At 37.6% G+C, this 16,144-nt stretch overlaps 1 protein-coding gene across 1 annotated transcript in view; it reads left to right on the plus strand.

Moving 5' to 3' along the window:
- Positions 1–2,076: 2,076 nt before the first annotated feature.
- The window catches only part of RP1 (RP1 axonemal microtubule associated), a 375,431-nt gene continuing 361,363 nt past the window's right edge, over positions 2,077–16,144 (plus strand). Inside the window, exons 1-2 of the mRNA XM_007487226.3 lie at positions 2,077–2,718; positions 6,496–6,667. Coding sequence (XP_007487288.3) covers positions 2,077–2,718; positions 6,496–6,667 — 814 coding nt within the window. The remainder of the gene's footprint in view (positions 2,719–6,495; positions 6,668–16,144) is intronic.

The raw sequence follows: 16,144 nt of genomic DNA on the forward strand, positions 1-16,144 counted from the left end.
CCTTTAGCCTTATTTCACACCTAGTAGTAGCCACACTGTACTTTTTGCCCAGATTGAACTCTGAAATAGTTCCTAAAATTTTCTTCTACTTTCCTGTTTCTGTGCATCCATTCAGGCCATCCCTCATACCTGGAGTGTACTCCCTTTCCATTTTGCTCATAGAAATTTTTCTATTATTTTCAAGACCCAGCTGAAATGCCATCTCCATAATTTGTTGAACCCTTTCCCAATAAGACTTTAAATTCCTTAAGCCCTTGCAAGGAATGTGTTGGCACCTGCCACAGTAGCCTGAATATAGTAGGCACTTAATATCTATTTAAATGAATAGAATTACTTAAGGTATGTTCTATAAAGCTATTCTATCAGTTTATAGAATGAAAATCATGTTGTAAAATGGATTATTACAAGTTAGGAGCAAAAGATGATTGATTGGTGACAGCTCTCTTGGCAGAAGAGAAAGTGGTATGACAGATTAGAGACGTGGTCAGGGCACCCAATAGAGTAAAAAGCAGAACTGACATTAGAATGTAATACTTTTGTTTTTGGTTAGTGTGTATTCATTATAAATTCACAAGAGAAGTACGTGACGAAATGAGGACACCCACTGACCCATTGCCTTTGGAAGTATTTAGCTTGCCCTATATTCCAGTATAATAGCTTAATGCATTGTTCTCAGGTAGTCCTGTTTATCCCAAGTGATTTACCAATGTTAACTCCTAAATCTCCACCACAACTCAGCAGCATAGGGATAATAATAAGCATAGATATAATCGTGTCTTTTAGTTAGATTTAAAAAAACATTCTCTGTTGTCAAAAGGGACAGAGGATGTATTTATGTATTTGTAAATGTAAATTTAAATATGGAGAGAAAAATACCTCCCAACCACTACCATTGAAGAAAAAGAATTCATCAACATGGATACTGGGTAAGTATCATCTTGGAATGGAATCATGAGTAAAGAATGATATGGACCTAAAAGTGTGATCTAAGTGTGAATTGTTTATCATATTGCATTGCAGTGTATTGTATTGCAGCAGATAAAGGCTTCTCATTATTTCTATGTTATAGATGGAGGACTAAGTACTGAGAGATTATGCAACCTGCCTAAGGTCAAATAAGGGTTTCTAATGACAGGGATGAGAAAGGATTGCAATTTTGCTAACTCAGCTCCTCTGCTGGATCCTCTAGCTTGCTACTCCTTCTGCTTTGTATGGTTTTGCCTTTATTGTCTCAAGTACCATAATTGCTTTCATGCATTGGAAGAAAACATCTAATTTCTATTCTGATCTTTGAATACATTTTCCTAAGGAATACACAGATAAGATTTGCAAATTACATTGGAGATATATGAAGAAATCTTAGATAACAGCTTGGATCTATTTAAGTGGGTGATTGAAGCCAGATTTACAGCAAGTTTTAAATTACAAATATGCTTTCCTCCCCACCCCCATCTTCATAATTCTGATTACATTTATTCAATTGGTTCAGTTTTTCTTTAGATCTTACTCTTGTCTCCAGGCTGCAGGGAATGCTTACTGTTTCTTAAGACACAAGTAATTAAGTTGATTTAATACAACAAAAATTGCAATAAAATAGCACAAAACAAAAAAATACTACCCAGAACCAAACCCTTCCACAACAGCTCACTTCCAGTTGAGATTGTGGTTTTATCAATTAGTACAAATGTTCAAAACAGATTTTCCCAACTGTCTGAAGTTTGGATTTGGGACCTATTTGAGAACCCTGGATGACTTTAAACTGTTTTAGGGTGGTATGAGAGAGGGAGCACCAGACTTGGTGGCAAGAAGAACTGAGAAAAAGTCCTGCCTCAGACACTTACTAGCTATGTGACTATGAGTAACTTAGCCATTCTGTGTCTTAATTTCCTCGTTTGTAAAAGTGGATAACAGTAGGACTGGCCTTGTAGGATTGTTATGAGAATCAAAGATAACAAACACAAACCTCACAGCACTGATGCAAATACTAGCTCTCAGTATTGCTATTATTATTATAGGATTTATTATTATTTCTTTGACATTTCCTTTTTCTCTCCTTGTCTCTAGATTCCAGTCAAAATGAGTGAAACTCCGTCCACTAACTTTTCAATGATTCATGCAGCCTCTTCTGAAGGTCAAACTTCTTATCCTCGCCACTTCAATGTCACTCAACCAGTTGTGGCCAAAAGGATTAGTTTCTATAAGAGTGGAGACCCTCAGTTCAATGGGATCCAGATGGTTGTCAATCCCCGTTCCTTCAAGTCTTTTGATGCCTTGCTTGACAACTTGTCTAAGAAGGTCCCATTACCCTTTGGAGTCAGGAATATCAGCACCCCACGTGGTATCCATGGCATCACAAAGCTGGAAGACCTAGAGGATGGCAGGTCATACATCTGTTCCCACAAGAAGAAAATAAAACCCATTGACCTGGAGAAGGCTCGCCAGAAGCCCCTGCCCTGGCAGAGCAGTAGACCTGTCAGTGGTCATCGCCAAGCTGCGCAATTGGCCAGGGCGAAGGAGTTTAGCCTGACTCATCAAGAGCTTCCTCTGGTGGTTCAGACACCCAGAAAGCTCTTAGTTTTCAAAAATGGTGAACCAAAGACTAGGCATGCCATCATTCTGAGTAGGAAGATCACTCGGAACTTTGAAGCCTTTCTGGACTACCTGACTGAACTCATGCAATACCCAGTTGTGAAGCTGTACACCACAGATGGAAGAAAGGTAAGAATGGATTCAAGAGAGAAAGCCACTCTCCTGAGTGATGGACATTGTCCACCGAACACTGTAATGAAATTTACTCTTGGTTTCAGACATGCCTGGTCAATCAGCAAATCAATTAGTTAAGATTTAACAGGCATGGGGGCAGCTGGGTAGTTCAGTGGATTGAGAGCCAGGTCTAGAGATGGGAGGTCCTAGGTTCAAATCTGGCCTCAGACACTTCCCAGCTGTGTGACCCTGGGCAAGTCATTTAACCCCTGTTGCCTAGCCCTTACCACTCTTCTGCCTTGGAGCCAATATACAGTATTGTAAGGGTTTTTAATAAAAAAAAAAAAAGACTTAATAGGCATTCATCAAGCTCCTCCAAAGTGCTAAGCAATGTGTTTGGCACTAGGGATGCAAAGAAAAAAAATAAAATCAATCCTGCCCTCTAGGAGAATACATTTAATCAGAGGAATCATAATGATAACACCTAAACTCTAATGGCTGCAAGTCAAAGTTTGAAAAATGTTTTATTATGCACACTTTCTCATTTGATCCTCACAACACCTCTGTGAGACTAGTTCTATTATTATCTGCATTTTATAGATGAGGGAGCCAAGGCTGATTAAGGTCACATGACTTGTCCAGGGTCACACAGTTAGAAAGGATCTGAGGTAAGGTTGTCTCTCCTAGCATTCTCTCCAGCATTCCTCCTTGTCTTTTCAATATTTAAACATATGAGCAAATATGCAATTTCTAGACAATAAACACATGCTTCTTTTTGTGAAGTAGGGACACTAGCTGCACATAGCAGCTATCACAAGCTGAACTATGAATGGAGCTAAGCATCCCCAGAAACAAAGATGAGTAAGGAGTACATTTTAGGTACAGAAACAGAAAGAAGATGGAAAGTTGATTATGATGAACAGCAAGCTGCCCAGTTTGATTGGAATGCCAAATATGTGAAGGGTAGAAAGTATAATAAATCTGGAAAGACAGGCTGGAGTCAGAATGGGAAGGGCTTTCAGAGCTAAGCAGATACGTTTGCTTCTGGAGGCACTCAAGAACAATTGAAACTTTTTGATGAGGAGAATGACACTGCCATACCTGTGCTTTAGGAATATTGGCAACTGGGTGGAGGATGTTTTGGACAGGGGAAAGACTAGGAATTGAGAATCTGAACTAGGATGGTGACCTTTGTGAATTATGAGGAGGGGATAGATAATATTGTGAAGGTAGAATTGGTAATTATTGACAACTCATTGGTTATTAGGGTGAGGGAGATTAGAGTTGAAGATGAGACCAAGGTTATGAATTTGGATTGCTTGAAAAGCAGCTAGACAGAAATAAGGAACTTAAGAAATATCTGTTTGGAGCTCAATGAATTGAGAGCCAAGCCTGGAGATAGGAGGGTTTGGGTTCAAATCTGGCTTCAGACACTTGCTGGCAGTGTTACCCTGGGCAAGTCACCTCCAGTTGCCTAGTTCTTACCACTCTTCTGCCTTGAAACCAAAACACAGTATTGATTCTAACAAGGAAGGTGGGGGTTAAAAAAAAAAGAAAGGTAGGTTTAGGAGAAAAGTTACTGAGTTCTAAATTGATATATTAACTTCAGATGCTTACCAGGATATCCAGTGGAAATGGTCCAACAATCACTTAGTAAACAGAGACTGGAGTTCAAGAGAGAACCTGGGGCTGGACATAAAGATCTAGAAGACATCTACATAAAGATGACAATTGAAATTATAATAGCTGATGAGAGCACTGGGAGAGGATATAGAAAAATTTGTCCTGAGGTACATACACACTTTGGAAGCAAAGCTGGTATGATAATCCAAGAAATGAAACTGAAAAAGAATGGTCAAAAGGCAGAGCCTAGAGAGAGTGGTGTCATTAATACCTAGAAAAGAAAGAATATCTGGGAACAAAGGGTAGTCAGGATTTTCAAATGCTGCTATGATAAGGAGAAAGATGAAGACTGAGAACAGGAGATTGTGTTGGGCAGTTAAGAAATCATTGGTTCGTTTGGAGAAAGCAATTTCAATTGAATGATAATGTTGGAAGCTGCATTCAAATGCTTAAGAACTGATTCAGAAGAGAGGAATCAGAAGCAACAAATATAGTTAGCAAGTGTTTATTAAGTGATAGGAATATAAAGAAAGGCAAAAAAAAAAACCAGTTGTTTGTTTTTAAATAGGGGTTTGGTTGGGAAAAGAAAGGCAAAAGAGAGAAGGGAATAAGTGTTTATATGTTTATAAGTGTGGTTTATGCCAGGAGTTGGAGGACAAACATAGGATGATAGCTTGAGAGAATGATAAGGTCCACTGAAGGTTGGAGGAGACTTTGCCATGTTTATAGACAACAAAGTACCAATAGAAATAATTTCCCGATTAAAGAGAAGTGATGATACAGTGGCTAGCTAATGTAGGGGATAGGAGGGGATGAGATCAGTGCGATAGGTTGTGGATTGACTTTGGAGAAAAGGACTTCATCTGAGAATGGAGAGAGAATGGGAATGGATAATAACAAAGGAGTTTGAGAAGTAGATTAGGTAACAAGGTTAACTCATGGCAAATGGCTTCTTCAGTAAGTAAGAGGGGAGGTCCTCTGCTGTGGGAAGCTTGAAGAAAGGTTTGCAAAAATCCTTTTGCAAAATTTGATAAAAGGTAATTTTGAGATGTTCATTTTAAACAGTAACTCATTTATAAACTTGCCAATGTTGACAAAATGATTTGTTTTCCTTCCCCTTTCCTGGGGAGGTGGAAGATAGTTGGTTATAAGCTCATGTCTTAGGCATCTTTAAAGAATTTTTTGAGGTGTGTTTCTGTACCTGAATGCATGTGAGTATATGTGTTATCTTTTTTTTTATTTCACTATTCTCTCCCTACCCCCACCCACAAAACTTCCCTGAATATTTCACAGTGATAGCATCCAAGGGTCATCTTGTAAGTAGGCATAACAATGAATGGGGCTAGAAGTTGTATTTAATTTGGGTGCTTGGTGGTAAAGAGGTTATCTTTGGCTTCCTTATACTTCCAGAAGTAAAAAATGGGTATCGATATCTTCATTGTTGATTTTAATATATAAGAGCAGTATTTTACACAGGAACCACTCCATTCTCTAGCTCAGAATAAGGTATAAGACTGGAAACAGTATTTGTTGGTGCTAGTTGGGGTTGAGGAAGGAACTTTATATCTATTTAATTGTATGTCTATCATATCTCTCTAGCTATATTGTAGGATCTTCAGGAAGTGTAGACATGCCATTTATTTCCTTCATATTTGCATAATGAGAAATAGCATGTGTACTTCATATAGAACCTGCCATAGAGGAAGGTATGGGTTTCAAGTTCTGCCTTTGGTACACATTAGCTATGCAACATGGACAAATCACTTAAACCTGTCTTGGGCAATTTTTCAAGATTAAAGCTACTTCCTAGTTGTACCCTGTGCAGATGAATTCCTAGATCCAGACAAGGGGGAAAAAAACTGTAGAAAGCACCTAGAACTTTTACTTACCACCCTAGGAGTTTAATACATTCTTGTTTATTTCCCATGAGATTTATTAAGCTGATTGGGGTAATAATAACAACAATAATGATAATAATATTTTATATTTATATAGCCTTTTAGATCTACAAACTCCATTATATACATGATCTCTTTTGAGGTTTAGTTTAGAATTGGAAATGATCATGTGGAAGGAATGAAAGCTTTATTATGCATGGCAGTTGTGGCTATACTTTTCAAAATCCATATTGTTGCATGTTGCTGATGTGATCTTTTCTGTTTCTTTGAGGTGCCCAGCCTACAGGCAGTTATATTGAGCTCTGGAGCTGTAGTGGCTGCAGGAAGAGAACCATTTAAACCAGGAAATTATGACCTTCTGAAATACCTGCTTCCTGGTCAATTACCAAGGATATCTAAACGCATATACCCAAAAGGACAAACAAAACCAGAAAGCAGAAAAAGTAAGTCACTTAAAAATATAATGTTTTTTATTCTAAAAGTTTTTGATGGCTAAAGAAAATAGATGTTGAAATGGACCACTTTCCTATATTGTAGGAGAGAAAATAAAAGAGAAATGAAAACAGAAAGGTATTTTTTCATTCTAAGTTGGATTTAGTTATCCAATATATCAAAATGATTTTCATCATAATTTTTGATCATGAAAGAAGGTACCTGCCTGAATCAGTCATACCCCCTGTCTACAGTCTGTGCCAATTGAACAAACCAACAGGTTGTGTGATATCTTGCTTCAAGAGGAAATGTGGTTTCCATCTGGTTGAACTCTGCAGTGATATTATGGCTTAGCACAATTATCCAGTAACATTCAGTTTGGCTCAGCAAATGAGCAGTTTCTGCCCTTTATTAGATTCTTAATTCCACCAATGCCCTACTTTTTGCAGACATTCCCAAATCAATCCAAGACTTTCCAAACCATCTTTCATTTGTTTGGGGAAATGATTCATTGTGTTACTTTTACAGAATCAAGAACTTTGGGCTGCTCATTCTGAAGAAAATGCTATAAGCTATGAGAGGTGTTATGTACAAATACCCACACACATATGTGGTTAGACACAGTTTGAAATGGCTTATTAAAATCAATTATTGAATTTTTATTGTGTATATTTACACCTCAGAAATCTTCATATGTGAGCAATTATTGTTTTGGTGATGGTTTAGACTTAAGAAATGAAGGGGGAAATGTTAACAATGAAGAGTAAACTTAATAGTTGTTAAGCATTTAGCAGCATAGCCCTGGTTCTAGGGAATGCAATGTTATTGGAGAAAACTTTGAATAAAGATACTATTATTGCCACTTTTACCTTTTTATTTTCACCCCCTTTATCTTTCAAATTACATGTTTGGATAGTGGTAGGTAGTGCCTCACTCATTTTTTCTTAAACCTTCACCTACTGTCTTCGAATCCATACTGTGTAGTGGTTCTAAGGCAGAAGAGCAATAAAGGGTAGGCAATGGGTGTTAAATGATTTGTCCAGGGTCACACAGTGAGGAAATGTCTCTAGGCTTGGCTCTCAATCCACTGAACCACCTAGCTGCCTCTCTGTCTCATTCATTCTTAAGGTATTAATCTTTGTTTTGTCATCCATGAAACTATGTCACATATATGCTAACTCATAATATGGTCAGAATAACATGATTTGACAGAAGTATGTTTCCCTATTTTTAGTATTTTTATCTCAATATTTTAAACTGAGAAATGGGAAAAAAACTCTCTGGTAAAATCATCTTTGGAAAGGGAAAATTATCTTTGTTGAATGACAATAAAACGACCAGTGGATCTTTGGAGATGATAAGAATTGAAGACTCATCTGCTTAATAGAAACAATAGCAGAATGAGATAAATGTGCTCTGGATCCCAGCTTCGTTCTGCTGTGCTCATTGTCTTTGTTCCTGGTTCTGCTGAATTTGTTTGTGTTGTCTCAGATTAGTCTGACTGTGTGCCTTTTGGTAGTGAATCACTGTATCTGAAGGACCCCCTCAGTTTGTTTCAAGTTTCAAGATACCAAGGTATCTGGTTTCTGGTGAAGCTACTCATAAGGCTGTAAATTGAAATTAATATAAAAATGATTGTTAAAGCAGTTACAAAAATGAGAAAAAGTCAGACAAATTCAAATGGGATTTATTTACCTAATGACTGATGTACAAAACTTAAGAATAAATAATTATAATGAATTTGGTTGACTTGAAGAACACTGATGCTAACATGATAATAGGAATAGCAATTAGACCTAGGATTTCATGGATTTAAGGAATTTTCAGATGTTGAACCTTCTTTATCAAAGCAGGTTAACACCTTTTGTGAAATTCACAGCTTTAGAGAATTTAAATGACTTGTCCAAGGTTACAAAGCCTGTATGTACAAGCTGTGGGAGCCAAATCTTGGCTTTCCTGGATTTGTGGCCAGTTCTGTATCCACTATGCCACATGAGCTCATATGATAATAATAACTAAAATTTATGTTATTTCCTTAAGGTTTGCAAAACATTTTCTTATAACCACCCCAGTGAAGTTAGTGCTATAGCAATTATCATCTTAGTTAAGATGTTAACACTTAAGAGTTCTAGGTAACTCTTCAAGACCATGAGTGGAAATTTTAGAAAACAAATGTTAAAATTGTTATTATGTGTAATTGAAAAAAATTAAAATGATCATGGATGGGAGAGTAGAGGGAGTTTCCTCATTGGGAATTCCCTGTACCAATGATATCACAGATCTGATCTGAACAACAATATCAGCATTGAATATTTTACAGCAAAGGTTTAAAGTGTCCAGTAGATGGTGACTCATGGGGGAACAATTTCCAAATATGGAAAGTCTCATCCAGAGTACTCAGATACATTGTCCTAGCTCAATGGGACCTTTCAAAAAATGGAGAAAAGAATTAAAAATGTATATTTTACCTATTATCTCATTTTATTTGAGTTATTTTATTATATTCTCCTATACTAATTGGTTTGCTTTTCTATTTTTTCCTCCCTTTTCCTTTGTTACATCTCTCCATTTGGATCCTTTGTCTTCTTCACCTCTGCAACATGTTGTGATTTTGGGTGACATTTACTCTTGAAATTATGAAAGTGATTAGACGCAGGCCTTCAAGCCCAAGGTCTCAGATTTACTCTCTTTCTTCTGACAAAATTTATAGTAACGATTACAATTCAGACTGCTCTTTTGCCCCTGACAATTATTTGGGCTTGGAAAAAAATGATTCTCACACTTGTGAGGACATATCAATAGTACCCTCTGAAGATGACATTGAGAAATCAATTCTTGTTAATCAAGATGGCACTATGACAGTTGAGATGAAAGTTCGATTCAAGATAAAAGAGGAAGAGACTATAAAATGGACAACCACTGTCAGTAGAGGTAGTCTTCCTAATAATGACAAAAAGAGTGAGACATGTAGTCTTCCAGTCAGGGTAGAAGATCAGTCACCTGCTTTAGAAATTTCCACATGTACCAAATCTACAGATGTCCTATCCTTGGAAAAATGTGAAAATGAAGAGGACAGCTTGGCAAAGGAAATAAACTCTCAAGTGACAGGCAGAGAATGTGACATTTATAATGGTGTCGTTCAGGAGAATTTTCCTGTGAACACAGATATCAGTGAGATGCCTCAGGATCAAGTCAAATATCGGTTTCATAGGCCTCCAACACCTGGTCCTAGAAGAGCACGGCCCCCAACACCTGGCCCAAGGAGAGTGCGGAAAAAGAAGTCTCGAGTAGAGAGCATTACTTTGGTATCTGAAACAGAAGTTGAAGAAAAAACGATTGGGCAATTTTCCTATAGTGAAGAAAGAGAAGATGGAGAAAGCAAATCTGAGTATTGCATGTTCACACATTCCAGCAGTAAAATGTCATCGGTGACTAACAAACCAAAGTCTGCTGAGTTTAATAGTGAGAATCCACTAAAGTCTTCTCTAGAAAGCAAAACTGAAGACAGGCTGCTTTTGTCTAGCCAAAAAAGTGGTGGCCTTATAGAAATTACAAGTCAAAAGACTTTGGAAGTGACTCAAAATGATAGTTTGTCACAGATTGTCCAGGATAAATCGATTATGGAGGAAGGTATAGTTTGTATGAAGAACTTTATATCTTATGATACAATAAATGACAAGATTAGACCTTTCCCAGAAGATATCACCAACTTTTGTGTTAGTGGGTCTGGAACTGAACTGTCCCAATGTAATATTGCTTCTGAGGCCCCCATCTCAATGGGTCCCTCTATGGTTACCAACAACATGGATAGACTAGTGAATGAGTTTGCTCAGTGTGGGTTAACAAGCACCCTTACCAGTGAGAGGCTGATTTTACCCTCTTGGTCCAGAAAGAAAAAGGGGAAGAAATCTCAACTGCAAGTGGTAAATTTAGAACAAAGGCAACACAAGGAGAATGTAACTGAGGGGGACCTTGATAAGAGTGAGAAAGAGGACTTCAACAGTGAAACTATCCAGGAAACCAAGTCTCAGAGCTCACACTGTTCAGAAAAAACAATGGTACTTCAGGTAGGAAGCAAGAAAGAAGCCAATAAGACTGTCTGTGAAAATGATGTACCTTCTAAAAGTAACCCAAACCTCATGCTTTCCAAGACACACCCACCAACCAAATCCCCTTCTGTGAGAAGAATCAAGGATAATAGACTTTTTTTAGGTAAAACAAAACATAGAACAATGAAAAAAACAGGATCTACAAAGAAGGAAAGTGGTCCGGAGGAAAAAAAAATGGCTCAGGACAACATTAAAAGTTACAAAAATACTCTTGGTATTAAAGATGCACATCATATGCTTAACATCAGGGAACAGGTCCCCAAGTCTTTCTATGGACAGAAGCCCATGGGAGCAGGATATGTGAGAGGAAATGAAAAGAAGAATATTTTTTCCAAAGTGAATAATTCAAACATGTCTTTAAAAAATCAGAAAAAAACCAAACTAGGTAAACTGAATTCAGATATTGCTGAAAATAGACAGTATTCCAGAACCCGGGATCATTCACTCACTTCTTTGAAACAAGATGATATTCCCCATCATTCTGTTAACAATTATGTACAGACTTGGTTGCAAAATGTATTTCCACCTCCTACTTTACCATCTGATAAATTAACCCCAAAAGACAGAAAGGAAAGAGACATGGGAAATTATACTACTAATTGTTTTTCTAATCATATCCAAACTGTTACTGGGAATGAAAGTGAATCTATTGTGATAAACAAGACACAGATAACTACAAATCCTCACCTGACAGATTATAATTTTGATAAAGTGGCTAGTAAATCTCTCATTAAGCAGGACACTGTTGAAGGACTTACAAAAGAGGTCTATGAAGGCCAGGTGGATTCTCTTAATGATGCTTCTTTGGAAGAACTAATCACCTCATCAGGCTTCTTTGAGTATGACACCAAGATCCAAGCAGCTAAAGAAGAAGCTCAAAATTCGACCCCAAACCCCAAGCTTGGTATTGATCCCCAAGAAAGAAATTCAGATTTTAGAAGACAAAGTGTGGAGGCAGCAGTTCAAGTTAGTGCTAGAGACAGTAGTATGATTATGACAAACATATCAAAGGACCTTCTGTCTGGCCTGTTGCTTCACCAGATGCAAGTTTTTGCCCTAAGCCTTCAAAAAAGTCAAAATGGAACTGTGAAAATACCATGCTCACTGTCAGACTTTTCTTCTTTTTCTCCTCCCTTATGTAGTTCATCCACTAACCTCCTGTTAGCTTGGCTATTGTTATTAAACCTAAAGGGAAGTTTGGATACAATCTACCAAGATGATAAGTTCATTACAACTTCTAGATCCTCAGAGATATTTTCTTTGTTGGAGTTTTTGAAGCATATTGCCATTGTAGAAGAAGCTGATGATTTGAAAACTGCTGTTTCACATTTACATGAGTCAGCTACAACTTGCTTAGGACTCATTGGGAAAGAACAAGTCCCCATGAATTTTGCTGCAAGTTCATCTACAGATGAAATTCAAAATATTTCAAAGCACAGTGGAAACGAAGAGACAAAGGAAGCCCACACTCTGTATGAAGCTGACTCTGTCAAGGACTGTGGCACTGAAGAAGCCCTCAGTTCCCATAAGACCTGTGTTCTCAGTGATACCTTTTCTCCCACTGAAGCTTTTGTTTTGGGTCAGACTTGCTCTTTGGATGAGCCCTGTGTCCTGGAAGAAGCCTTTTCTCATAATGAAGAAAGGAAAGAAAGTGAGACCTATTCTTTTGTGTTACCTTGTCCTCCTGAAGAAGCCTATGTTACCAGTAAGACTTGCAATCCACATAATGTTTTAAATTTGGAAGAAAAAGCAGACAACTTGGAATTGACTGAAGAATTAGAAAGGTTAGAGAGTTTACAAGAGGACCTCATTATATCAGAAGAACTAAGTGACTTGAGTATTTATGAATCAGCACCATTTCAAAATGAGAATATGGAGAATTTCATTAATTGTAGTTCTTTCCCAAATGATGCAATAATAGAGTTAAGGGAAAATCAAGAAGTGAGTCCTCTGGCAGAATTTCAAAACAGTTCACTAAATGAATCTCATGATAAAAATACAGATGTTTCATTTGATAAGGAAGACTCAAGGACTTCTGAGGAACCAGACTCAACAACTAATAGCATGACTTCAGGGGAAAGAAATATTTCAGAACTGGAATCCTTTGAAGAGATGGAAAATCAGGACAAGACTAACTTTAACAAACAGGAAAATGTAGGAGAGCCAGCTAACCTGGGAACAAGAGAGAACACAAAAGCAAATAAAAATCTAGAGCTAACTGCTATGTCTGAAAGAGGCATTTTGGAAGAAGGAAAAAGAAATGACGAATCTTGTGAGAAAAAACTGACTAAACCACCATCTTTAGATTTTTGTTATGATTCTAAGCAAAGTCCAGAAAAGGACACCTTTGAAGGAGAAACTAATGCACAAGTAAGGATGATAGTGAATAACAGAAATCATTCATCTCCTTCTCTTGATTCTCAAAAATGTTTAAAAAGCCCAGTAACTTCTGATTGGTCAGAATATAGGCGAGAAACTGAGAGTGAGCCTACATATAAAACATCTAGTGACCTAACAAATGAAAGTGGGGAGGAATCACTTCTGGAGAAAGAATATAATACTGGATTTGTAAAAAGAACCATTGAAAGACTTTATGGTAAAGAAGATGCTATTAAGCCTTGTCTCCCCATTGGGTCTACAAATGGTTCTGGGGCATTTCATGCCTGTTCTTTAGGATCTATCCCTAGAGTTCAGAAAGTAAGTCCTTTCAGTAGTCAAGGTTGGACAGTTAATTCCTCTCAGCAAGGGTCACACCATTCACCCACCTCACAAAGATCTTGGGAGGAAAAAATGCATGATAGTATTACCTGTGCTGAAGATGCTTCTTTTAAGCCAGCTATTAATGGAGTGATAGTCAACCATCATGGACAAGATATAATAGAACATTGTATGGAACAATATAATCATGCCAAGCCTGTTAGGGATACAGATGAGGGTATCCTCATTGACCAAGGCAAGTGGCTCCTAAAAGAAAACCATTTATTAAGGTTATCCTCTCTTGAGAACACTGGCATGTATGGCAATGTGGACACTACCTCAGCAGACACACTACTTGATAATAATAGTGATGATATTCCATATTCACATTTTGGAAATTTGGACCAGGGGCTAGCCCTGGGTGACATATCCTCTTCAGAACTTGAAGAAATGGCTCAACCCCTCGAGCCTAGGTGTAACTATTTTAATATGCCTCATGGTAGTGATTCAGACCCTTTTCATGATGATTCATTATGGATTCAAAACAAAACTGCCAAAACTGCCAATACATCAGATCCTCTTGAAAAAATGACGGATAATCAGCCACCCAGCCAGGTATGCACTGCTCTTGCCTGTGTATACACAATGCCTGGCAACAAGGTATATCCTGTGGGACATCCTATAACTGATGAACCTGTTAAAAGCCAGCCGTCACCTGCCAATAATAGGAATAGTGCAATGCTACAGGAAGGTGATTCTTTGGATAAGCTGTATGCGCTTTGTGGTCAGCATTGTCCAATACTAACTGCTCTCATCCAACCAGTAAATGAAAGTGACCGGGGATTTGTATACCGGAAAGCATCTGATATTGAGAATTTTTTTGACTCCCATTTATGGCCTTCAACACTCCCCCATTTACTACAGTCAGACAATGGTTCTTTCAGAGATGAGAACAATAATGTGAACATGAAAGACATGCTCAAGGATAACACCAACAGTGATGCATTTGATAGATTTTATTTGAATTCTGCATTTGATTTGATGAAACCGGGGGATTTCGGAATGCTTATTTCCTCAGACATAAAAAATGAAAACTATCTAAAGGATCATGAAGACTATTCCAAGAAAAGCATTTATGTATGTGTCCTACAAACACAGTTGTTTGTGGTGGATGAAATGAATTCAAATAAACAAGGCTTCAGCAATCAGGGAAATGAAATCTCAATAGCAGTTGATGAGAATAATAATTTATTAAATAACAGATGCCAAACCTCACGAAGAAAAGAACCAAAGAGTTAGGAGGAATATCTACTGTGCTCCCTTTCTGGGATATTTGGGAGGAAACTGCCAGTTGGATCTTGTCCAAGGTAGTGATACTACTTTCAATGTTATTAAAAGGATTTCTGAAAATTGGTTGGATGAAAATGCTTTCATTAGCAAAGAAGAAAAGGTGCTAAATTGAACTGATCTTGAAAGTAACAATAAAAAAAATCAAATAATTCCATTGTTACTATAGTTCTTTCATAACCTGAAATACCCTTTCCCTTGCCACTCCACATTCTTTACTTTCTTTTAAATGTATCTGCAAAAGAAAACTCTTTCTGAACAAGTCCACCAGGCAGATCAGGTTTTAATTCTTAATTGTTCCAGTATTCTTGGAATCCACTTGTTATCTGTTATTTTACATCAATGAATATTACTTTGTTTTGCTCTTACATCATTTCATGTATAAATGCTATCTCTCCCTTTTTCCCCCTTGAAGCTTATAAGCACCTCAAGACCAGAGACTGAATCTTTGTTCCTTTGTAGCTCCTTACAGGGGAACCTAGTATAGAGCTCTGAAGCACTCAATAAAAGAATCTTGAACAAACCTTTGAGTCTTGTTTTCATTAGGAAGATGTGAACTTCCCAGTCTCTCCTCACTTGTATATCAAAACCTTGACTAAGGTTCTTGTTTTATCTCTCCTAGGAAATATATAAAATTTGTACCTATTTTCTTTGAGATTTTCCTAATAGATGTTTGAGAGTCTTTCCCATCTTCTGGGTTTATGTCTTGAATTATACCTGTGTAATGGAGGGAGAGAAATGGAGTTTCCCACCATTAATTTCAGGACCAGAGTGTGGTAGAGATGGAATGTAGCCAAGGGATGAAGAGAGGGGATAGATTGGTTTCCCTCTCTCTTTCCCTAGTAATCCCCTCTCTGGTTGCCTTCAGAGACTTAGTTGAAACAAAATATAAGACAGACATCTCCCTTCTCTTGGATGAGAGAATGTAACTTTCCTACCCCCAACACCAAATCTTCTTCCTTGAACACTATGAAGTAGACTGGATTTAGTAAACGGCTATTTATTCTAAAGGACCACATGAAAGGTAGGGCAAATGAATTGTGGGATAAAGCAATTGGAAAGATGAGAAATAGGAAGTCCCTAATAATAACAATTGAACTCCTTCTCCCCAAAATACTTCAGGGTCAGGCTTTGCCTGCCTGTTCCCCTGGGGTCAGTTGTGAGAATTGTCCTGACTCCTAGCTGTCTTAGCTGTTATCAAGTTCAAAGACTTTTTAGAGGGATTTAGAGGAAGTCTTCTTATGGTGAATAGATTTATGACAAAATCCTATTCACTCTGACTTGTCTTCATTGAATACTGCGGTCTGGCTTCACAGGAGGATGCTCCAGGTTCAG

Source organism: Monodelphis domestica, chromosome 3 (genome assembly GCF_027887165.1).
Source record: "Monodelphis domestica isolate mMonDom1 chromosome 3, mMonDom1.pri, whole genome shotgun sequence".
NCBI classification, from domain to species: Eukaryota; Metazoa; Chordata; class Mammalia; order Didelphimorphia; family Didelphidae; genus Monodelphis; species Monodelphis domestica.